Here is a 25987-nt window from a genome sequence, read left to right as displayed (position 1 = left end):
GTTAAGGAGTGAACCCACCGTCCTGCCTAAACCTGATTGAAAACTCCCAAAGATTAACGAACTGCTGCTGCCTGCTTCCCCATAGCTCCCTGCCTCCGGCAGGAGGGCACGAAGGAGGATAGGATAAAGGAGACTGAGACAGATCAATCCCATTGCCAAACAGATAATACATACCTCTCAGACTTCCATAAGCAAATGGAAAATGAAAAACACTGTCGTTTTTAACACTGCTAAAAGCTCAAGATAAATTCAGCAATGTAACCTGTGCCAAGCTCGGAACATGCTTTGTAGGATTCCATCGGAGCTGGGGAGAAGATGGGGAGACGACACCGCTAAACCTTTCAGCAACAAACAGACCCGACGGGCTGACAGCCTGGCAGGATGCCATTGCAGGACCAGCCTCCATACCTGCTGGGCGCCGCACAGGCTGCAGGGTGTCCCCACTCGCTGAGAAACCCAGAGGCGCTTGGCAGGGATCCCGCGGCTCTTCACCGGGAAGGGATTGGGCGGGCAGGCCTGGGGAGTTGTGGAAACGGAGCGTGCCAGAATCTTGACTCTCTCGCAGCCAAGCTTGGAGCAGTAGCTGTGGCCCTTGCGTGGGTGACTGGCTTGCAAGTGCAGGAAGAGGTACCTGGCCATCAGGAGAAGGTGGTGAATCATATTAATTAGGCTGAACTAACCCTGCAAATCTGGGAAACTCGTGTTCAGTACCTCCTTTGCTTGTGCACCCTCATGACTGAACTGCTCTGTTCTTTATTCCCTGTGGTGGCTATATGTCTTTTTAATTGAAAGCTGGAAAGAAAAAAAATGTTCTCTATGAGTCATTAGGTTGCTCTCTCTGCTCTTTACTTATTGAGGAGCAACAGGATAGTGATGAACACAGTCACCATCAGCCACTGTAATTAAACACTTTCCTCACACATTAATGAAGGATTAAAATAACTGACCCTGTCCCAATTTACCAAAGAGCAGACTACCCTCTGCCCTTGGTGTGGGAAAGGGCAGAAATGATGTAAGGTTTCTCATTTAAAATCCACATACCACTGCATCAAACAAAACCACTATGTTGCACAAGGACACAGAACAAAAAGTGACCGTCCCGGTACTGAAATAATTCTTATAGTTGTAAGACTGGAATGCTGCTGATGAAACAAAAATGCAGGAGATGGTGAAATAGAAATTTAGCTTGGCAAATCCCTCAAGAATATTCCAACACATAGCAGCACAGCATGTTGAGGTCTATTACTGTAATCTGTGTCTGCTCAATCAGAACTTAAGGGCAGCATAGACCGATAGAATACCACTTTAATGGAACATCTTCAAATAGGTGAATTTCTTCATTTAGTGCAATAATATAGTGCATGTACATGCTTGTCCTTATATCCAAGGTGCACCAAATTCATGCATCCAATCCAGGATCCTGAGATTAAAACCACGAAATTCTGGAATATCAGTGAATGAGAAACAATTGACTGCAGTATACAGTACCTTGTTTGGGATCTCCTGAATTTTGCACTGATATGGTCTATAAGTAGATGAAATACAATTTGATTGATCTATTTCTGTTATTTAAGCAGATTGATTCTGGTGGCAATAAGTACTTTTTCCCTACAGTTTGCTTTGTTAACCAATGAGACGGGCTTGCTGATGTTTGATGATATCTCAGATCCACTCACCCTGACTGGCTGTCAAAGTAGAAAAGCCTCTTGCTGGGATTCTCCAGAACTGCTTCTATTGAGGAGGCAGGAGTGTAGTGCTCCACACTGTGCACTTTCCCACTCTGGCGCTGGTTTATGTCTGATACAATCCTAAACGTTGTGCCTTGAGGATAACATAGGGCCACTTGAATCCAGTTTCCCCTGCAAAGCAAAACACTAAGTCAAGGGAGCCCAAATTGCTCAGCATTGATGACAACTGATGCAGCAGATGGGAAGATTTATCTAGTTTTTAAGCCTCTATGCAAGTAAACCTGTTTCAAAAACAATTGAGTATGTACAGTACCTTGTAAATATTTCCAGCGTAATTTTCAATCTATACCATCAATGACAAGTCATCTTACAGAAATTAAAGGTTTGCCAGCTGCTACATCTGTTTTTTTTCCAGTTTAGTTGTTTAAATAAACACAGTTTCCAGAAGACCATTTTTCAGCAGATTAAAATCCTATCAACATGTATGAGTTCTGTCACGCAGATTGTCTGACAGTGCACAAGCAGTGTGATAAGGTAGAACAGATAATTGTGGAGGTTTAATGTCATTTGACTGACATCCAAAGAGCCTTACTCAACAAGTGATGAAAGAGGTACTTACTCCCCAGGGTAAGCTTAACTTGTGCTGTAACCCGTCTATATGTTCTGACACAATGGCGTGCAAATTATCCACACGAAAGTGATTAAGCATTGAAATGCAAACAAATCAGGTTTACAATCGGGGTGGTTGAATTTGAATGCTTAACCTCCAGCACTGCTACATATTTGTCACATAGGTGACAGGAGACTTTCTGAACCCTCAAAAGTGAACAGGCAGCCATGGACCCCACCCCAGGAACAGCTTTTTTGTCTACTACATTAAAATAAAATGATCAAGGAATTAGTTTTTTAATCTATCAATATGTAAACAGTAGGATGTCTTTCCTTTCCATTATTAAAAAAGTGGCTGCAAATCAATACTAACAGGACTGAGCTAAATTCTAAGAAATAACCTAGACTTCTTCACAGAATACAAACTGGTGTTAATTCTACATTCTGAGTACTGATACTGAACTGTAAAGCCAGGGAGAGCTCTACAACTTGAATAAACAATGGTAAAATGTAATATTGTTTACAAGTTTTGAATAAGGTGTAAAGACAATGAAGTTACTGATGTGTGGTTGAATACATCTTTCATTAGTCTGTCTGAAGCAGGTATAGATGTGTCCTGTTACAATATACTGTATATGCATAAGTCTTTAACATGGACACAATTTTCCAATGGACCATAACTGATGAGTAATACTTTAAGAACTTTTCCAGGATACTACACAAATGGATTACATTTGAGTGATGCCCTTTCTAGCCCTTCAAAACTGCCGCATTTCATGTAAGAATTAAATGGTTGGTTAGTTTTCTATCCTTGAGCCATGTCTTAGACAAGGCAAAACTGGATGCTTCTATTAATCTTATTAATTTTCCATGTGGGTGATAAGTCTTCAATGTACTACCCTTCAAAAAGCTTAGATTGAGGACCAAACACATCTCTGAAAATGTAATTTGTACATCAATTTCAGCAGTTGCTTAGCGCAAACAACTAATTAGCATGGCTCTCTGTTGCAGGTGATACATTGGTTTTTGCGTGGACATTTCTTTCTTTAACATAAATAAAACTTTTTCATATTACAATGCAAAGACATGGTATTCTTGTGTAGACATTATATCTTGTACTGTATATACAGTAGAACACGATTCCTCTAAAGAGAGATTTTTAGTATCCTATTTTGGGGGTAGAGTGTTTAAATTTAAATAAAAATGTTTAGCATACTCTTTACTGACAGACCACCATCTGAAACAGTTGCATTTTGCATTGATTAGGAATAAAGCAATGCCTAATCTAAAATAGTTGCAAAGTTATACCAAAAATTAAGACAGCTTTGTAAGTTGCTCTGAAGGCAGTATCAATGAGGACAGCCACATTGTGGATTACAGTAACATCAGCAGAACATGGAACATTTTTTATAAAGCTCATTTCCGTAAATTCTGCAATATTTCATGGCTCATTCCAACAACATGCTCCAAAGAGTGGGCAGAAAGGCTTCCATGATGATTGAAATCCTTGACAACAAATCTACACCTCCACTAAACACCTATAGATTTTCCTCAAGGTGCCACGGAAATTGTTAACTATTTTACACCATTCTGAAATGAAAAAAAAACACTTTTTATCAACATGTTACTGCAGAAACCCATGATCTTAAAATTGCACGCTCTGCAAGCTGCCCAAAAACCCCAAGGAAATCATTTCAGCAAAACATTTCAATAACATAAAAAGAATCTGGATGTCCAGCTACATAAAAAAATCTGAACTTAATTTCAAATCTAGAATGACAACTTTACACCAATATCAAGATTTAAAACAAATCACAATCCTCCTATTCAAAAACAAAAGTAGTGTCTGTCCTGCTAAGATTTATCCACAGATTACATCAAATTGTAATAGGGAAAAGGGAGAAAGAAATTAGTAATCAGAGATAAACATCTCTCTTTTATTTCTCCAAGCTTCAGATTCCAAGGCTGCCCAAATACCCTAGAGAACTGATTCTACCAACCTTGTAATAGTGAACTGCAATCCAACACAGAAGAAACAGATGTTAAACGTTATGTAATAATAAAACAATATATGCCCGGGGCTTTCTTTGCATGCTGCTTAGGAAAGCAGCAAAAGTATGTAGAATAATATACTGTATAAGCACAAAATAAGTCAATTTAGATGTAATAGGCAAGTCTTAGGCCTATGGAATAAACCCTCCCACCATGATTATATAAAGCAATTTGGCCTACACACCAGTTTAATCATTTGAGACACTCACTTTTCAGATCTTCATAAAATGTTTGCATTTCTGAAAGCAGAACTGCTCTCTACCCCTAACTCCAAGGAAAATGGGAGCTGAGACTGTTCTTTTGACAAATCAAGAACATTTTTCTGCAAAGGAGAGCTAAAGGGAAAAGAAGTCCTGTCATTACTTGCTCATTAAAAACATTTAAAACATTTGAAGCCTGAATTCTTGTCTTTAGCGATTTCACAGACGCATATTGCAATAACAGGAGAAACTGTAAAAATATATTTACATAAACCTAGTTTTCTTCAATCCTTATTCCCTTTTATAAAAAAAGACAATGTTTACTTCTTTGTTTTTTTTAACATGAACAAAGATGAGACATAATTCCTCTAGTCTTATTGAATAGCCATACTGTAACTGAAGAATACAAGTCGTCACATTATGGAAAGAAAATGTGAAAAGACAAATAAACACTGTCTAACAGATACTGTAGCAGATGTGTGACACCCCACTAACAGACAGACAAATGAAAGGAGATATGGAGTACCCTCACTGGCAAAAGAGCAGGCACTGCCTGTCAAACAAACTCTTGAGAAAAGACTCTCTCAGTGATGAGCAATATGTGTTAGCCTCCAGTGAAGTTGGCTTAAGGAACATGACAAACACTTAAATTCCCTCTTATGGCCACAACAATCTCCAGATTCCAAAACCCATTGAAAACTGGTAAAACGTGCAGAACATGCAGTTCTCTCAAACACTAAAAGCCTCATTACAACCTCAGCTGAAGATGATCCCACAAGGAGAATGAGAATAAGATCAGGCAGCAGACGCTCCAAAAGTGTATACAAAACAAAGCATTCTTGCTGCTCCCTAAGGGCCACACATTCTCTTATATTATGAATGTGTTTTGCTAGTAAGAGTACACAGTATTATAGTCTTGCAGCTTGATTTAATAAACAAAGATAAAAATGCATATTTGCATACTCTAATACTGTTTAGAATCAAGTTCAACTCTACATCTCTAGTACCAATTGATTATTTCATTGATCTGTTAGTTTTTCATAGACTTATTAACAAACATTATTCTACTTTTTTTTTCAGTTAGCGTAAAAAATATCCCACTTCACGGTTACTGTTTCCAATACCTTCAGCACCCACAGCACACATGGGAATTCAATACAGACTCTCCTCAACTTGCTTACTGTTACATCAGACTAAACGGCTCCTACAAGTTGATCAATTTATGATGGACCCACACAGGCAGAAATGACTCTGATGGACATTCCCATACCGAGTACTTGCTTTGTCTTTCTGCACATCCAATTGGTTAGATTTCAGGTAGCACATCTGAATGAGGGAGGTACTGAAACTCAAAAATTGGTCCAGGGTTGATACCAATTCCAAAACCAATTTAAACTTTTAAGAGCTGGAATCAAATTTACACATAGAAAACTGAAATCCATTAGCCTGTGGTTATGAATTTGTATGGAACAGGATATAGAGACACTGTTCCTCTAGGACCAGGGCTGGGAACCACTGCTATAGTCCATTATTCTATAATGACAATCGGGTTTTACATGTGAGTACGTTTGGCAAAGTATTTACTGCAGAAACTCCTGGTTTATGATATTACTGAAACTTCAGACCTCAGCTTTCAGTACGGAGTGTGGTAACACAGCCAGGAGGGCGATTTGCTTTCAGTGTGGCTACAAAAACTTTGCATTCACAAAATGATAGATACCAGCAGGATGCCAGATGAAAACTGGAATTTGCTGTTCTTGTCTTTAGGAAAAACAATTTGCTCTGAAACATTTTTCAGCAATTATCATGTCAAACTTTGACCAAATAACAACATACAGTACAGGGTTCAATTTAAAGATTCCCTCCTGCTCTCTCTCACCCACTCTCTCAGTGGCATAATGGGAAAAAAGTGTATACAGACAGAATTCTTTAGAAGTGGTTATCTGACCCCCTGGGCAAAGGTTTCAGTTCCCCACAATTCTAATTTCACTTTTCTCTATTGCTTCAGTGCCACAGAGAGTCATCTGGCATCTGACACTGCATCACAAAGGGTCCAACATTTACAATGTTTGTTTCCAATTCAATTCCCAATTATCTGGCGGAGATTGGATGTCAACAAAAAGTTTATGGAACTATCATATCAGAAACACCAATCGTGCTGGGCAAACCACATGGAAAAGCCTTCACCACACAGAAAGAAATGTTTATTTTGCTGGCAACCCAGGGAATTAAATCAATTTCTGTCCCAGACTGGAAAGACCTACAGTATGTGAGTTAAGATGGAGTTATGAATTTGACTTTGTCTGTAATGTCTTTTGCAGTCTTTGTCAAAATGTAACTATCCATTTGTAAGCCAAAAAAACATTCCGGTCTAAAACGTGCAGTCACAAGGTACTTTGTGAGGGCCAAGTAATGCATTCTTTTAAAATAGGAGTACAATATCAGTACCATTTACCTCCGGTAATCAAAATAACAGGAAGGATTTTTTTACAACAACCCAAACTTTACTGTCTCATCACAAAGAAAGGGTTATTTTACAGGGACAAAATGTACACCGAGTCATTTTGAATATGGAGGGTTTTTTTTCTTGGATTATTTTTTATAGTGACAGCCCTATTTTTTTTTTTTGGTCTGTGCAGAACAAAAACTAGAAAGCCATGCTACAGTCACAGTGGTGTGAGATGGGTGAGCTACCTGTCGAAGTTGATCGGATAGAGAATAACCTCTTCAGGAGACACGCCCTTCCACTGCATGACGTAGGCCTGCTGCAGCATCACCACAGGCTGGTACTGTTGGTATGGTGCACCACGGTTCACGCCCCGCAGTGCCAGCGGACGACTGGAGTATGTCTCCCTGGCAATGAGGAGAGTCAGATTCTCGGGGCGCCGGGCTTGGATATACAGCTGTAGACAGAGAAAATATTTCCTTTTCATATACAGTACGTGTGTGTGTTGTACTCCAGCTTCCTGCCTCCTTGTTTTTCTCAGTGGTGGCAACAGTTAAAGGGACCTGAGAGGGTGTATCAGATCATTAATATAAAAAAATAATTGCAAACGAATTCCCCCAGAAGACTGCCTCTCCCAACAAGCCAAATCTCCATTTCTGCCTCCCCTTTCAGGAGCCATCAGCCTCAGTGGAGACAGCATTAGCATGACACTGTGTTGGAAAAAAGGTGAAAAAAAGATAAAACTCTGAAACCGAAACTGGCAGCTTTTAGGTCAGTACAGGTTCATTCATGAAAGCTCCACAGCTAGGAGCTTTTACAAAATCTTAAATCTGGACAGGACAAATACTTCAAATCTGTGGGACACGGGTAAATTACAGTTTCAGGTTCTCAAAACTGAACTAGAAGAATATATCCTAACAACAGGGGGAAAAGAAGACATTGTCCTCATAAAAAAGAGGTTGTTCCTTTATTCATGATGATTTGCAGGTCTGTGAATATGTAAAATGATCCCAGGATCGCAACCATTTTCTGAAGGAACTCAGGGTATCAGGTTAAGAAGCATGGCTGAATTAAGTGCTCCAGACTCCTACAGAAGTACAGTTATCGATAAGAAAAGGTCATTTGTCCTGCAACTCATAAATCTCATCATTAAACAATTCCCCTGATTCAAATAACCAAGAAATTATGTGATTAGTTATAAAAACTATTTCTTATTTAGAGTTTTTATGCTTTAATATCCATGTTATGAAGCAACTATGCATTGATAAACCCAATATATATTTGTTAAGACTTGAACATTTCTCTGTGGACATTTAAAAACATAACCATCCCCTTTTGATGCAGTAACACTAGAGTCTCCTATCCAGAAATGCATGACTGCAGAAAAAGCTAATAAAATTCCTGCCACATCAGCATCTTGTACAAGTCTTTCTACACGTCGGTCAAATGTAGTCATGCAACAACACATTTGGAATGCTAAAAATGGCATGGAAGGAAAGACATGTACCATTTGCACGCATAGCCTGTTGAGACAAAAGCCCTGCTGATTCCTAGAGCACGTCAAAATAAAGTTGTTTAAAATGCATGTGATGGTTGTAAAAAGGTGCTACAAAGGTAGCCAAAAAATAACTGGGCAAAAAGCTGATTTTGGTAAACTAATATCCTCTCAAAACAAAATCATTTTAAATGGAAAATTAGTATCTCAGGGTTTCCCTTTGCAATATTTTTAAAGGCTATAAAAATAGTAAAAGTCATACTCTCTATTTAGATTTGTAAGACTTGTATTGCTGCCAGAATACCAAAAAGCCTCTGCTTGATGAAATAAGCCTTTAACATTGAAAAGGAACTGCTGTGACTGGATCTCGCTCAGGAAAGTGTAGCCGAATCAGACACATCTAAAATGGAACATTTAACTTTTTTAGAGAAATTGTAATTTGGGCCTTTTGTTTTATTTTAATCGTAATGGCACTTTACAATCTGCAGTGCTGTGTTTTAAACAACATGTATTTATGCTGCTCTCTAGCATGCATGTCCAACACACCCGCATAAGCAGAATAACTTTGTGTTGGGCTGACCTTAATCTTCTCAAAAAAGAAATTCTCAGAAAGCAAAGGCCATCCGCTGAAGACTGGCCATTGTTACCCCATTATTTTTCCTACATTGTTTTATTCCTTCAAAAGCACTCAGAGTTCCAAGTGTTCTTTCTTTACACTAAGTACACATCAGTGCTGAAAGTATCTATGTACCAGCTTCATTACGTCCTATGAAAACAGTACAGACAGCAGACAATCCTCCTTAAATACCCAGATATTATATATGAATCATACTGACAAATGGCATATATTTAGTTCTGACAGTTGTGTAGAAAAGTTTTTATGACCCCGCCAAATAGTAAGCATGCAACAGCAATGTAAAATTCCATTAAGTACAAATAAGATAAGCACTGCACAAACACCAGATAAGTACTGGAACGTTCCATTTTTTTTTTAAAAGGGCATTGTTTTCATTTTTACAGTCCACCTTGTTTTCAAAGCTTGTTGCCACTTGTCCTAAGACCTCAGCAATTGCAATGTTCAAGAATCCCTGTGTTTAAACAATTAAAGATCATTTTTAATGCTAAATATATCTTCTGATTAAACAGACTTAAATTCAAACTCGGAATTTGGCAACAGAAAACAGTTCAGCAAATCCATTTGACATGATGGTTGTCATAACAAGGCTGCAAGCTAATGGATCATTCCACCCACACTGCAGCAAGGGCTTCAGAACCATATTTTGATGAGGTGTTTAAATTTAGGAATTTCAAAACAAGAAGAATGTGACCGTCTGGATAAGTATGCTGTGTCTATAAATTAAGACAAATCATATTTACATAGGACATTTTATACAGCACCAAATGGAGAGGAGAGCTTTGCAACAGGTTACAGTTCACATAATTCTGGATTCTTCATATAAACCCACCACACCTGGCTCTATAAGAAAGCCAAACTTGAACACAGAGAATGAACAGAAGAATACAGAAAATACATTTTGCTTCCTCTACTTTTGTCCCATACCTTATTAATGGATATATTATGTAATTTCCTTTGATAAAGTACCACTTTAAAATGTATAATAAACAGGACATACAAGTCTATAGGCTGATTCCTGCTTATAATTAACCTCATCTGTGATATTGATAGTATATACTATATGTAGTACAGCACCAAGTAGAAATGGTGCAAACACAAACACAGCAGTAGTTTGGCTGGGCTATTTAATAGCAACGCCTGGTAGCTTGGCTTGGTGAATCAAGAAGCACCAGATGCTCATATGGAAGGGAACAAGTAATAGGTTTATTGCATGCTGAAAGGAGAGGAGAGAAAACACAATGTTTCGGCTGTGAAGCCTTCTTCAGGTGTGAAGAAGGCTGAAGAAGAAGGCTTCACAGCCGAAACGTTGCGTTTTCTCTCTTCTCTTTTTAGCATGGAATAAACCTATTACTTGTTCCTTTGCAGACTACGCATGCTGACGCAGCTACCCACTTGAACTGCTCATATGGAAGGCTGATACTACAGTTGTGGAAGAACTTGGAAACTCCAATGTTCAGCAAATTATTTGAATATGTTAAATAACTTATAAATACACATGATTTTACATGTATTGATCTATCTTCAATGGACAAGTGCCATTCTCAGCAGCTGTCTTTCTCAGAAGCAGGATGCTGTGTGCCTGTCTGGTCAAGATCATCGCATACTCACAGAGTAGACACCCAGCTGAATGCCACCCTGTACATTATCACTGGAAATCTAAGCTCCACCCCACTCCCTGGGCTACCTGTCCTAGCAAACATCATTCCTACACACATCCAATGACTCACAATGACCCACAAAATGCTCAAAAAGGTTCAAAATGCTCCTCACCTGCAACTGCACGAGGACATACTTAACCCTCCCGGGCTCAAGAATGGTAATCACTGGACTTAACAAACACACACCTCATCAAATGCCCTATCCATCAACCTCCTGGCTTTCACTTTCCAACAAAAGAGTGGTCCAAAGTGTTTTAGGAATGGTCATGGTCCATGTGTTACCAACCTCTATAGATGGGGAATAAGTGACAATGATCTACAGTAGGTTATGGTATGGGCTGTAAACCAGCCAGATTCATATATCATACCAAAAGGAGAATTTGCAAACATTAAAGCCTGGGCAAACATCTGACACATATTGTAACATTTAATATATGCAAATGCAGTGTATTAGAAACAGGTACTGTAAAGAAAAAAAAACCTTTACATATACGTAAGTAAAGCACTACGATCAAAGAATATAGTTATGAAAAAGATTTAGGTCTTTAAATGGTACTTATACGGTCACATTATTTACATCTTAGACACTATAGAGAGGTAATCTGAATCTGAAATTATGCAAACCCTCCCTATGCCATCACATGCCATTTTTAATTGTCAAATTAAACAAATTATGCATCTATGTTTTTTCAAACTTAATATATCAATCAAAACCTGAATGCTGAAACTGAAGACTATGGACAGGCTATATTACAGTAAATACCAAAACTAATGCATCCCTGAACTCAATATTTGGTGAAGGAAGAGCCTTTGGTAGCAATTACAACCACAAGTGGTTTAGGGGCAAGTGTTTTCTTGGCAGATTGGCTCAAGCTCTCTCCTGTTGCTTGGGGCTCATTTATGGACAGTAGGTTTCAAGTCATTCCACGTATTCTCAACAGGACTTTGACTTTGCCAGTCCACTCATAGAATTTTTGGCGTTTTTTTCTATAATGGTTTCCTTCTTTCCACATGGCTATACAGTCCAGGTTTGATTTATGGAATTTTGAAGGGACACCCTGATCTATGCTGGGTGTCTGGGTAGTATTTTATACTTTCCATTTCCTTTCCATTACCTTCTTGATCGGCTTCACCATGTCCAAAGTGTGATTGTCTTTGAATTTTTGTGTATCCTTCTCTTTCTAGAACATTATCCCAGAGCTGTTTTGAAAGCTCCTTGGCTTTCATGGTTGAATCTTTACTTGAATTTCACTACTTGACTGAAGCTCCTTAAAGAGACATATTTATGTAAAAAGACATATTTATTCTGAACTCATATGAACTTTATTGTATTGTATTACTGTACGTGTACATGGATGGTGGCTCATTAATGTTATTTTGTTTATCTAAATTAATTTAGGTTTGCTACAGCAAAGGTTTGAAAACTTATGAAATAATGATTTTCCATTTTCTTCCATATTAACTATACCTGTTTCTTTTCTGTTTTTTTTTGCTTTGAATGTGTGTTGCAGATTGTGTATAGAACAAATATTAATTTCTACTACAAAGTGTCATAACTGCAAGCCTTAAAACAACAAAACTGTGAAAACTATGCACTGTGAACCGGGTCTGGTTGCATTTGCAAGGCACTGTATTGTTCAAAGAAGGATTTACTAAAACCTCATTTAGAATGCTGTGTACAATTTTGTGACCACATTACAAAAAATATTGCTGCTCTGGATTAAGTTCAGAGAGGAGCAATCTGATACAGTCCTAGACTGAAAGGAAATTTCTACACTGACAGGCTAAAAGCATTTAACCTTAATAGTCTCGCAGAGAGAAGAATATGAGGGGAACTGATTCAAGTATTCAAAATCCTCAATGGAAATGATAAAGTCAACCCAGTGGATTTCTTCAGAATGAACAGTGAAACATGAACCAGAGCACTCAAGTGCAGACTTCTTGGATGTGCATTTAAAAACTAAGAAAAGAAGTCACTTCTTTATACATATTGTGGAACAAACAATTCAGCCATATTGACATAGAGGATAACCTGGCTGCTTTTAGAAAAATGGCTGGATAAGATCCTCAGATTAATTAGCTTCTAATAACCAAACGAGCTAGATGGTCCTAATGGCTTCTTCTCATTTGCATATATTTAATTTATTGGAAAGTATTTTTCTATCTGGAGTCAACCCTAAGTATCTGACTTGAAACAGATAAACTAGTACAGTATGTACCAACATAAGTAACAAAATTCATGTATTCTAAAATAAGTACTGACAGGCAATAGATAATGCAGATGTGCAAAACATCTGGCACAGAACATAAATTTGATCAAGATCTTGATATTAATTGAATGATTGCAAAACTGGAAAGGTTTGGGATATACTACATCTAAATGTAAAAATGCATGCTGAAACTACTAGGCTTAAGGCTTTGGAATCACTACAATACACTTCAGGTCAAATGAAAATCCCTATTGATTTCTAAAGATCCTATCCCAATGGGGAGATAATTTGGAGCTTTTAATCCATAGCATTTTTTCCCCAGTCATACTTACAATCCTGTGGTGTAGCCAATGTCTTGTATGACAGCAAAAAGCAGGTTTCAAAATTCAATAAGGTATCTGTCTTCCTAAATAAGTTTCCTAAAACAGAATTACAGTTGCTAACCCACATCCAATTGAAAGAAATATAGATGTATTGAAAATGATGCTTGCTCCTACTTTCCTTAACCCATAGCTTTGTAAACGTCAATTCAAACCCCAACACAAGATACACTTGTCAGTTTATTCAAAATGAGCATGCACTGCAGCATCTCACCATCAATGGAATTACACCTCACCATCAATGAAAAATGAACATTGCTCTTTTAGAAAACTCTTATATAAGCATAGTATAACATTCCATTGTTCCAGCAAAGGGCAATAGAGCAGAAAGCCATGGCGATCAAAGAAGGGTAAAATATACAGAGGGCTGGCAAGGCATAATAGGAACAATGGTAAACCCATAAACACTATGAGAATAATTTCTCCAGAAAACAAGTGCATTACCTGTGCATACTGTCCACTGCATATAACACCATTCCACCTGGGTACAGTGAGGCAGCCAGGGTGATGGATGAGGTAGTTGTCCACTCTGGCAATGTAGGAATCTGGGTATCCGGTTACTGATCCATCCAGGTCATGAAAGATGGAGGTTTTGTCCCCGTCTAGGTCATTAGCACCAAACCACTGGCCTGGCTTGCCAAAGAATACATTCAGGCCCACCTAATCGTAAAGCAAAGATACCAGATAAAAAACAGATCTATCTCTACAGTAAATATGTGCAAGATTCAGCTGTTCAGTCTGTCACGAAGTGCCCAAAACTGGTCAACAAATATTTGGAGAAAGTTTACTTTCTCAAACAGGTGGCAAAAAAGACAGACTATTTGGCACACTGTTACACAGCTAGAAGAGTCTTGTTACCTTTAAAACCCAATCCAAAAGTGTAAATGCAGTTATTTGATCCTTTCATTAGAGCCTTCTCTTGGTGTTAGCTAAAAGCCTTTTCTTAAATAGATCATTTTGCAACAATAGCAGAAAGCTGGCAATAATAGACATGAAATCCAGCTTCTGAGAAAATGGGAAATAACATTCAAACCTCAAAAGTGTCCAACAAATTCACAATCAACTTGGGCATGACACTGGCCTGGGAATTCATACAAAGCAACTGCTTGAGCTTTTATAATCTGAGCAAGCCTGGCATACGTTTAATACAGACTATAGTACAGAGTGAAATTAATTAGCGCCAGTCATTCTCTGCCAAGAAAACAGAACTGCTATTGTTGCACCTAAAGACTTTTAGTCTAAGCAAAGGGGATAGTTTAAATGGAAAATACAGAATGATGAAGTAGGAGAGTCCAGGATCCGCAAGGAGAGCAAGCCTCTTCCTCTACAAAGTAATTACTTTGAACAATTAGAACAATGGGTTTTGTTCAGGCGCTGTTAGACAGGAGCATTGAATGCCAGAGGCAATGAAATGAAGACGTCCCTATTAATATCCACAAAGAACTAAATAAAAGCTTACTAATTATGTTACATGTGTTGTGCTTTCACTTTTAGAAGGGATGGGTTTTCTCCTGCATATCAAATGCTTGTTCAGTGACCTATTTTTCTTAATATAGTGCAGACACACTGTAATCCAGCCTTGTTCTATAGAAACTGATAGAAGTATTAGAAATGTACTGATACATTCTTTGACTTACATCTCTGATTACTAACACTTAATGAGGTGAACTATACAAGGCTCCCCATATCAGACATTCTTACACTACAATACATTTTTCTGTGCAAAAGGATAGGACATTGAAGTTCTATTTTGTGATTGGTTTGTCATGAAAAACAGGCTTTAAGAAGTCTATGCATCTGTTTTAATTTGTGCCTTAAGCAATTCTACAAGAATGCAGTCAACAGTTCCATGAAAGGGGACACTGACCTTAAATTGGCTCTACAAAAAAGTAGGAAATGCAATTGCAGATCATTATGACCTCTATACTTTCTGCAGCGCCATAAATAAAAACATCCATGTCATTCTTTAAATATTTTCTTAGTCCATGGAGGATATTTTGGCTGTCTTAACAGCTGCTGTAAGAACTCAAGATCTACATGAACAATGTACAAATATTTTAGGATTGTCCAAACCATACTGGAATGAAACCTAGAGCAAACAATTATCATAAAATAGGGACAGAGAGAAAATCATTTCAAAACCTCTATAGCTGATATATCTGTGTTGCTGTGATATATTTTAATACTCTCTTTGCAATGTGTTAAGGGTTTAAGAAATGGAATAGGACAGGTAAAGTCCTTACACTTCTTTCCATCTTGACAGAGGACACGTTGTTCTGAGGGCTGACCTGCCAGGCGTTCTTCATGAAGAATCCCAAGGCACTGGAATACCTGTCTGCGGTTGGGGTGAACTTCTTGAAGGAACATTCGGTCAATCTGACAGGGCCATCATAGATCTGGAATCCACGAATTGGAAAAGTCCTTCACAGTACAAAAAAAAACAAAAACAATTGTCATTTTCTCAAAGCACAAAGAGTCACAGCCATCACCAAGATTTAAACCATCCTTCTGTTTATTTCTCAGGGACCAAAATCAGGGGTCTCCTACCCAGGTGTTAGAGGGCCCCAGTGAAAATATTCTTATAGGTTATCCTAAATCACTTGGTATTTAAGGACTTGGAACACTTCCTTGAGCAATTAGTCAACCAAGCAAATAATGTTTCAATGAAGGTGACATTAATTCTTGAGGGATGAGGGCTATTCTGATTTCTGTTTTAATTCATCCATTCATTTATTTTTTAAACACATTATCCAGTACAGAGTCTTGGGGGAGCCAGAGCCTAACCTGGCAAGCAAATGTGGGGTTCCATTGCAGGGCACTCACAGATACACACACACTAACACCAGTTCTTTCCCAGAAGCCAATTAACCTACCAGTTTGTCTTTGGAAACCACCGAGAGGAAACCCAAATGAACAGGGGGAGAACATAAAACTCCACATAGATAGCACTCCAGGAATTAAGCCCAGGGTTCCTACGCTGTGAGGCAGCAAGGTTAACCACCGTGCCCAATTTTGTTGCAAATGCTCTCTACTTCTCTACTTTATCGAACACTGCACCTACTTAATTGGTTCCATAGTTAAAGTGTTCCAGGCCCTTCAAGATGGATGGTTTAAAGGTTCCATCTACTACCTGCAGGAATGTGGCTCTCCAAGACCGCGGTCGAATGACCCTGCTTTGGAACACACTTGCAGGAGAACACAAAAGGCATAGGACATGGGATCTGTGATCTTTAAGGCTGAATTTCACCCAAAGCCTGAAGGTAAATTGTTAAAAATACATTAAAAAACTCACTTGTTCCTGGGGAGGGTTCTGTATTCTCCATTGGCTCCCTCACCCCAGTAGCTGTTCTGGCCTCCATGGCTGCCCACATTACTGCTCTCGCCGACAAATATAGACTTGGTCACCTCCAGGCTGGAGCCCTCATCAGTTGGGAAAGTTCCATCACTATTCACAGAATGATAACAAAGTGCTGAATGAATTGCAGGCTAAATTAAGTACAAATATTCTGGAACGCTAACATCTGATACATTTTAAATACTAGGAAATGAAATATGTAAGATATGTTAGAGCATTCGTCATAATGTACACTGTCTTATGATTCAATGAAAGCAAATGTCAGGGTGTACTCTTAGCAACCACTGTCCTGGAGGGCAAAAAGGAACACTCAGTCATTCAGCCACCTAATGTGTCTAGAAAATATCACATATTACTGAATAATTCTGCATACAGAAAGTTTACAATAAAGCAACTAGCAGTGATTGTACTAAGAATGTTCTGCATGTAGAACTGGCTAATTCAATATCCTGCTCAGCATTGCCTGGCTCCAGGACTCCTATAAATTCTCCATAGGAGAATACATAGATAACAGCTTATCACATTCTGCAACTGCTCCAATGGCGTTGTTAAAAAAAAAGCAGAGCAGAACATTTATTTTCTTTAAAAAAAGGTATCTTGCAAATTCCTATAGATATGCCTCTCTTAAATCTAATCATACTAGTGGCTGATAAAACACTGCAAACTCCAGCTGTTCCCCAGACTGAAAGCTGAGAGGCCTTTGAATGGTGCCCATTTAACCAGTGGAGGTGCTCCTTTCATGATAAAAGTAAGCAGACCCTGTACAGTACATGGCAACTGAAATTGTGCTACAGTGTAACAAAAACCCATTCATCAGTCCATACTTTTTTAAAACATGTATAGCCTTGTAGTGTATAACCTTATCTGTAAAATGTGTAAATTTTAGTGTTTGGACGGCATTAGTATTTTTAATACTTACATGCTAAGCTCATTTTAACTTGCAGATTTTTGCAATTTTCTGTGTTTCTCACAAAAATGATCAAGCCTTTTAAAAGATCACTTTTAGAGTAAATATTGCAGTGGATAACAATAAATATGCTGAGCATCACAAGAAACGTGTCAATCCACAGTATGAAAGTATGCATTTAAAAAAATAAAGCATGTAGATTTTGAATACGCAGGTGATGTAACATGTTCAATGTTAAGCATGGTGAAAAACTGAGAAATACACAGAAAGGAACCAATATACTAATCAAGAGATCAATGCCTTCAGAGCATTGGTATGCTGGATGCTTGACTAAGTAGGACCACTGCTGTTTACCAAATGAGGTCAATGAATGACTGCAATCTGGGAGACCATGAGTCATGACACCTCACCAAGTTTGGCATCGAGATGCATGGTCCATTTTTAAGATCATTTTCATACTGCCATTTCCCCTGCACTTCCTGCAGGCTCATTCTGCCATTACAGCATCCTAGCACAATTACGACTTTCACATGAGATGGGAGACACAAATCTGCTATAGCGATCCAACTCTCCAGACATGAGCCCCAATGAGATGGGCATCGTGGACCCGGAAACCAGTGAACAGCACTGAGAAAATAGGAATCTGAACCTGCTGCAAAGTAGGTGTTGCACATGTACAGCTTGTATTGATTCTAGTAGTGCCCACACAAGCTACTAGCCTAGTGACCTTCACTATAAATCCTGTTGATGACAAATGTGATGTAATGAATTTACCCACAGTATGTCATGTCTGTTCAATAAACTGTCAGTGCATCTGCTATAAAAAAAAAAATCCAAGATAACTTTGTGAATCTGTTGCAAATTAAGAGTGATAAGTTTGTTTTGTTGGGCAGTATGTATCAAACCTTTCCAGGGGAGTCATTTTGTATTTTTCTTATGCAGGAATGGGGGGAAAGAATACTGCCGATGCACCTGCACTGCTAATTAGTTTCAGAATTCCTTAATTCCTTATATTATGTCAAAAACAATACCTGGCAAGAGTGAGGCCAATGCCATTATCAGCAAATCTGAAATGAAGGCAGAATCAGAGCATTAAAGTTTAATTTCTAAAATCAGCAGAATCACACAACACGTGATAATATTTCAAAGTTTTAACCAATATGTTCAACTGGAAAAAAGACCAATGATACATTGCAATATTTCATTCATATGAATTGCAGGTTTTTAAAAAATAAATAAAGTACTATAATAAGCCTGAATTTCTTAAAGATTCAGCCTCATGTTGTACATGTCTATAATCATCATTTTTGAGTGCCCTTCTTCCCCATGTTCCTGTTCTGAACTGAATCACACACAGCTGGGCTTTTATATTTCCATAGGCGCTCAAAAACGAAACCTTAAACCTTAAACCCTAATCTGCTGCTTAAGTAGCTGTTTATGGAAACCACTGATAGATAGGAGGCGCTGTGGATGAAAAGGGAAAGGAAAAAGGGAAACGTACCCACAGTTTTGGAAAGTGATGTCCCCACCTCGTGCCCAGGCTCCATGGTCATTATTTTTGAAGGCTACCAGCCCGTCAATGACAGCAGGGACTCTTGGCTTTGCTGGATCTGCATCTTGGTGAGGACGGTACCTGGGACATCACCCACATGAGACACCTATAACTCTGTTGTCACTGTATGATATATTTGCCTTGCTAACCACTTCTACTGTCAATTACCAGAGCATAGCGCACCTTTTTGGCTCCAACCAACAAACATCTAACAACTTACATCTTTTACAAAATTACTTACATCTTATCAAAGTGCTCTCATTTAAATGTACGAGGGCAAAAGGGATCTTAGACACAGAAATTATTGAAAGATCTAAGGTTTATGTTGCTTTAGAACCTGGAGATAAAGCAATCGAATTTTAAAACACAGAGGCACAGCTATCATCATAATACAGATTTATACACAACAAATGATTTTGTTACTCACCATGGGGTTTTCAGTAATACAATGAGAATGGGTAAGAAAATAAAACCAAGCCTTCATGCGAAACGCAAAAACATTTTAAATGAGTTTATTTTGCCTTAATGAGAAGAAAACCCTTGCCTCCGCCAAAACAATTATTTTTCTAAACAGCATGTGAGCTCTTTAAAAGCCATTTCATGGAGACAGAGAGAAACATTTTTTTAAACACTGGAAGTGGTAAATTATTGCTATAAGCAGATGATTAAAAACTCTCATATGTGCTTTTACATTTGCATAATGCATTTGTGTCTAGTATTTCATTCAATGTTTTTTTCCGAATGAATAATTTGATTGCACTGGGGAATGCAATCAATCTGACTGTTACGCCTTCAAATACCACAGAGGGGGTAGTACTAACGGTATAGAAACAAGACTGACCAGAATTAATAAAAAGGTGAATAAATGGAAACATTTCACCGCTGGCTAGGTGAGTGCCATGTGTGGGATGGAAGGGAATGATAATGGATAATGCCCTGGGATCTGTTTTTAACTGGCATGCAACTCAAATACAACGTCAAAATGCTTCCATCTCAGAATGAGTTAAACATTCGTGCGGAGATGTACAGTATAAAGAGCATAATGGTTTCACTAAAGCTACAGGTGGTATCTGCTTTAATTAAATGATCATTATGACAATGAATCTATAAAAAAGTGTATATTTTTTTCTTTTGTGAGCTAATGCATGTCAGGGCACCTAAAGCACAGCTGTTGTAATGCTTCAGGAATAATGCATAGGCGTGAGTTATTTAAGAACAGATACAAAAGACGGCTATTCAGCCCATCTACAGTGACTATCAGAAGTATTCACTCAAACTTACATTTTATTGCAGATTACATAATGTGGAATCATAATGTATTTAAGAGGATTTTTTTGCTATTGATCAACACAAAAAAACTCTATACTGTGAAAGAGAACACAAAATCTACAGATCACGCTAAATTAATTCTAAACAGAAAACAGAAAATAGCTGATTGCAGAACTATTCACCCGCCTTAAGTCAATATTTGGTAGAGACACCTTTAGAGAAATCATGGTCATGAGTCTTCTTGGATAAGTCTTTACCAAGTCCAGCTTTGCAAATCTGGACACTGCAATTTGTGTCCATTCTTCTTTGCAAAGACTCCCTCAAATTGGACAGAGACCAATGGTGAACAGATTCTCAACTGGATTGAGGTCCGGGTTCTAGGCTTTTTGTTTCTAAGACACTGCATTGTGGCTTAAGTTGTACATTTTGGATCCTTGATCTGCTGGAAACTTAACCTTCTCCCAAATCCCAGGTCTCCTGCAGACTTCAATCTTCCCAAGTCTTTCACATCTTGATGTAGTGAACTATCCCCATATCATGCTTTACGGTAGGGATGGTGTTCCCAGGACAATGTGCAACATTACTCTTGCAACAAACACAGTGCTTAGTGTTGAAGCCAAATAGGTCAACCACAGACCTGTCATCTTCCACTTCGTCTCAGAGTCTCCTGCATGCCTTCTGGCACACAGTAATTGAGATCAGATGTGAGTTTTATTCAACAATGGCTTTTGTTTTGCCATTTTCCCATGAAGCCCAGATTTGCAAAGCACCCGGGCAATCATTGTCATACTGTACGCAGTTTCTACCATCTCGGCCAAGGAAACCTGTAATTCCTTTGGAGCTGTCTTGGTGGCCTCCCTGACTAGTGCCCTTCTCGCTTAGATACTCAGGACACACTGTTCTGCAGAGATTCACAGTTGTGCCATATTTCCTACATTTCTTTATAATAGACTTTACTGTGCTTTGGGGATATTTAATGCTTTGGAAATTTTCTTTCCCCTGACTGCTGCTTTTCAATAATCCTATCCCCAATTAGTTTTAAATGTTCCTTTGTCTTCATGATGTCGTTTTTGTTGGGAGTTGTACTAATCAACTGTGGGACCTCCCTGAGATACAGTAGGTGTATTCAACCTGAACTCCTTAATTTCAAACGTTGACTCCATTCAACTAATTACTGCATGTGACTTCTAAAACAACTGATTGCACCACAGACTAAGTGTGTCAAAGCAAAGGGATTGAATACTTATGCAATCTCTTATTTTCTGTTATATATATTCTAATTAAATAAGGAGGATCAGTACATTTTTTTAATTTTAACATTATAGTGTTTTGGGTCAAAACCCAAAGGGGACTTTTGATAGCCACTTTAGCCCATTTGTAAATTACCAGCTAATGATTCCAAGAATTTCATCCAGCCTTTTCTTTAAGGAAGCCAGGATACTGACTTCAACAATGGTTGGGTAGCTTGTTCCATACTTCTACAAGCCTTTGCGTAAAGAAGTTTTAAATACATTTTCATTTAGTTCCAACGTCTCTAGTTCTTATTTCTCTGTTGATTCTGAAATCTGCTGGGTTGACTTTGACTTCATTTCCTTTGAGGATTTTGAATACTTCTGTTTTGGTATGGTCTGCAAACTTAGTAATAGTTTATGAACTGGCTCTAGATCACTGATATAAACTAGGAAGAGCAGTGGTCCTGGTATAGATTCCTGTGGTACTCAGCTAATTGCATCACCACCATATATGAGCATTCTCCCCTGTTCTGTTTTCTCCTTTTTCTGTCCGTTAATCCTTTTTTCTATCCAAAAACACACAATTCACTGAATGCCGACCTCCCGTAATTTGAAAAATAATCTTTTAAGAGGAACTATACAAATAACCTTCTTATGTGCTTAATATAACATATTGCAGTCTCTGTACAAGTCCATTACAGTAATGGACATTAATGGCTCAGGAATAAAACAAATAATTAAGAAAAGCAAAACAAGTATTTTGATACAAGTCCAGATAATACTAAGTGACACACTCAGGAAATGGTACCTTGCATTATCAATGGTGAGATACTCTCTAGGATTTGCAGCACTGGCATTGGATGTCTTCACTCCTTTCCCAATGAAGAGTCCAGCCTGCAGACAGTCAGACACACAGGGACTCACAGCTACTGACAGCGGAAAACAAAGAACTCCTTGTTAAGGACACAAGCTTCACAGCCCAGAAAACTTTCCTTCTCCAGTCATAGACATGATAGACCGTGAAGGATGGAACTACTGCTCTGAACCTAGAAGGAAGAAGCTGAATAACAACAACCTTATTAAAACTTTAACTTAAAGGACTCTAGACACCAAATGTAAAACATTTATTATTCCACAGATGTGCTCTTTAATTTACTAAAGGAAACTTGGACTTCATAATGTTACCTTTCTGTACACTAAAAACCACCTACCCTACCACAGCTATAAAGATCGCCACATTCTGTGAAAAATATATACTTCACTATCATTTGATCATCCTAACAATGTGTCTACCTTTCTCTATTACCCCATTGTCAGACGAATTCCTTCCATTTTAACAGTTTTGGCAAGCATGATCACTGCAATTTAGAGATAAACAGATGAAAACCTGACATTACACCTTGCCTTTGAAAGCTTTGTAAAAAGAAGCAACATCACTGGGACGAACTATAGGACTTCAATGTTGCATCACTAGTTTCTTTCTTAATTTCTTTTATACATCAAAACTGCAATTTTGGAGTGAAAAAGTAAGTTTTGCAAAAACTCATGAGTATGAGTTTTGTGTATCACCACTTTCTGAGTTAGAAGTTTGAAATTACAGGATGTAGAATTATAGCTTGAAGCACAAAGCATTATAAGTTAAAATCTATCAAGTTAAAAATATTTACTAAGCTCATGTTTAGAAAACAACATATTTTTTATCTACTTTCTGGAAATATGGTACCCTTTTAAGCACATAATTAAAATAATTCAAAAGAGGTAGTCTACAGTCAGATTTGAATTGGAAATGTCGCAATATGATACATACTTTGAAATTAGAGTGTACTCTGTTGTTGTAAAATATTCCCAAAGGTGTCAGTTCTGTCTTCCCCTCTGGGTATAAGCCTTCAGATAGTCCAGTGGGAACACGATGAAAAATGTACCAGATTCCAACATCCTTCACAGAAAACACATAAAGGAAGTTAGTGCTTTGCCTGTATACATTACATAAAAACACAGGTTAACTAACCCCAGAATTTTAATAATCAGAAATAAAATTATATCATGTACTGTTTTTTTTATTGCAGCATTGGTTCACTAAATTATTTTAAATCTTCATTAAATTAAGTCTTGTTACTGGACAGGTTTTGATAAATGAGGAAATGCGCCCGTATGAATGTTAAAAACCAAAATATTTTTTGTTCTGATTTTTAAACTTAAATTAATATAGCATACCTGTGCCCCCGCAGCTGCATTGTTAATTAAATTATTATTAGGATTTGCAATCCAAAATGTGCTGACAGCCCTAGAGAGGAAATGAAAAAACGCTATGATAAAAGCAGTAATAACTAAACACACACACAACGAAACCACGCCACTTTACTTTTTATGAAGATTGCTCTGGGGCTGGCTGTCATTTGTTTCTGTAAACTGAAGCTCAGCAAGTTGTCTCTTTACATCCTGTTCTGCCTGACTACTCAATATCTGTAAACTAGTACCCCACGACTAATTTACTAACTGCTGTAGCAGCACAGCACAGACTCACATGCAGTCGGTGCTCGGCACAGGCCTGTAGTTTCCAAAAACATTTTTGCGAATCCTTAGGCACATGGGCTCATCTCTGTCGGTAGGCAGGATAGTCCCTGGCTTTGTCAGGAGTCCCAGGTTATGATAGAACGTGTTTCTCTCTTCCACGCCGTCTTCAAGAAAGAAACAGTGGCCTAAGGTGTCATATGCGACAACATCTTTTACCTGTGGAAAAAAAAGCCATGAAAAACAGGACTCTAAAGGAAGCATATTTTAACTGTAGCAAAAATGTACAATCACACATGATCTTTAATAAAGTACTGATTAATAATCACACTAAAAACAAAAAGTATGGAATTGGCAGAACTATTAGTATGAATGCTAGGAGCTTATTAGACCTCTTTTCAGAGAACAGTTTTAAAAATCGGGTAATTTCAAACAGTTATATAGGATGTTTTGTCACTGTCAACCAAGATAAAATGTGGTTCTAGGCACCATATTCTCTAATCTACAATCCCTGTGACAGAATGTGTATGGAGTGCCTCAAAAACAAAGCATCAAGCCCACAAGAGCTCAAGATCAAATAGTGAAACACCAAGAGTCACAGTGGGCAATGGTTGGCAGCAAAAATGCAAAACTTCAAAAGAAGACTGGTAATTGCTTTCAAAACAGACAAAGCAGACCTATCGAAAAAGTTTTAACTTGTAGTAAAAAAGCCCATTTTATAGCATTCGAAACATTCATGTAGAACCTAATTCAGGAGTCTCAAACTCAGATCCTGGAGACCTTAGTGTCTTCTGGTTTTTCTTTCAGCCACATTCTCAGTACCATAGTTGGTCTAAATATTTAATATCTGCATACCTGTAATACTTCTAACAAGGTTCTAAGGGGATTTATAGGTAATTGTAAGTGAATGCAATATGTAAAATACCTTAAGTAAAAAACAATATAGGACTAATTTATGGAAAGACAGATTATTGGTTTAATTGACTACTCAGGCTGGAAGGGAAACCAGAGAATACCAGGCCCTCCAGGAAATTTGTAGCCCGCTGATCTAAAATATTGCTAGCGAAAGTTACAAATATAATCACCATCCCTTTCCTGAATGCCTTGTGCATCATTAAGCAATAAGCAAGTTAGGAACCCACAAGCAAGCCATGAGTGGCATGCACAGTCACACATCGGGAGAAGCCATGGTGGATCGACAGGTTCTCCAGGGAAGTTGGGGGATGGTAACCCCCTCTTTGATCGACATCTCCAGCCAGGTGGAAGTGCACAGGATAGCTTCCCAGGTTCTGCTGACCCATGGCGGTGAGCTCCACTCCTGACAGGTGAAAAGACCTGAAGCCCTTCTGGATCTACTGAGACAAAATTGAGTGAATACAGTTTTTCTTTTGTGCAATTGGTTTAAACCACTCTCTAGGTCCCTAAGTATGAAGCTCTTGTTTCTGTTGACAAGGAATAACAAAGGCTTTTCAATTTGAGAAATAACCAGACTTATTAAAAGTTCCCAGGATTTACTTAGTAAACCAAAGATGCTTTCCCTTATGTTTGCATCCTTTGTCTCTTACTAACACAGGTTGCAGCTGAGATGTGCAGTGACTTTGACAGCTGATGAATTACACCGTCTGTGATGGTTATCTAGACAACTCAATCTGTTCTTATTTCTTAAAAGGAAAAACAGCTTCATCTTCAGGGAATTTTAGAGATTTGCATTAAGAGTTTTTAGGCAAGAAAAATTACAGAATCAGGAACTTATCTTGTTCCATTTTGCTTACTGATATTTTCATTT

General features: G+C 38.1%; 2 protein-coding genes across 5 annotated transcripts in view; both read right to left on the bottom strand.

Annotated features, from left to right (window-relative positions):
- Nucleotides 1-25987, bottom strand: part of LOC102694927 (inactive cell surface hyaluronidase CEMIP2-like) — a 50105-nt gene that overhangs the window by 4465 nt on the left and 19653 nt on the right. For 2 of the 4 annotated variants that reach the window (XM_015342918.2, XM_015342921.2), the window contains 14 exons: nucleotides 25344-25553; nucleotides 24215-24420; nucleotides 23905-23974; nucleotides 23498-23626; nucleotides 22499-22584; nucleotides 19139-19270; nucleotides 18669-18704; nucleotides 16668-16820; nucleotides 15619-15796; nucleotides 13820-14035; nucleotides 7244-7452; nucleotides 1677-1859; nucleotides 712-792; nucleotides 409-631 (listed from right to left, as the gene is read on the bottom strand). In XM_015342918.2, coding sequence (XP_015198404.2) covers nucleotides 409-631; nucleotides 712-792; nucleotides 1677-1859; nucleotides 7244-7452; nucleotides 13820-14035; nucleotides 15619-15796; nucleotides 16668-16820; nucleotides 18669-18704; nucleotides 19139-19270; nucleotides 22499-22584; nucleotides 23498-23626; nucleotides 23905-23974; nucleotides 24215-24420; nucleotides 25344-25553 — 2112 coding nt within the window. The remainder of the gene's footprint in view (nucleotides 1-408; nucleotides 632-711; nucleotides 793-1676; nucleotides 1860-7243; nucleotides 7453-13819; nucleotides 14036-15618; nucleotides 15797-16667; nucleotides 16821-18668; nucleotides 18705-19138; nucleotides 19271-22498; nucleotides 22585-23497; nucleotides 23627-23904; nucleotides 23975-24214; nucleotides 24421-25343; nucleotides 25554-25987) is intronic. The other 2 variants (XM_015342919.2, XM_015342920.2) reach the window with 2 other exon arrangements.
- The window catches only part of LOC102687134 (cell migration inducing hyaluronidase 1), a 75815-nt gene that overhangs the window by 44445 nt on the left and 5383 nt on the right, over nucleotides 1-25987 (bottom strand). The gene's annotated exons all lie outside the window — the stretch shown is intronic.

Source organism: Lepisosteus oculatus, chromosome 5, assembly GCF_040954835.1.
Source record: "Lepisosteus oculatus isolate fLepOcu1 chromosome 5, fLepOcu1.hap2, whole genome shotgun sequence".
Taxonomy (NCBI): Eukaryota; Metazoa; Chordata; class Actinopteri; order Semionotiformes; family Lepisosteidae; genus Lepisosteus; species Lepisosteus oculatus.
This window is presented reverse-complemented; position numbering and strand designations above follow the sequence as displayed.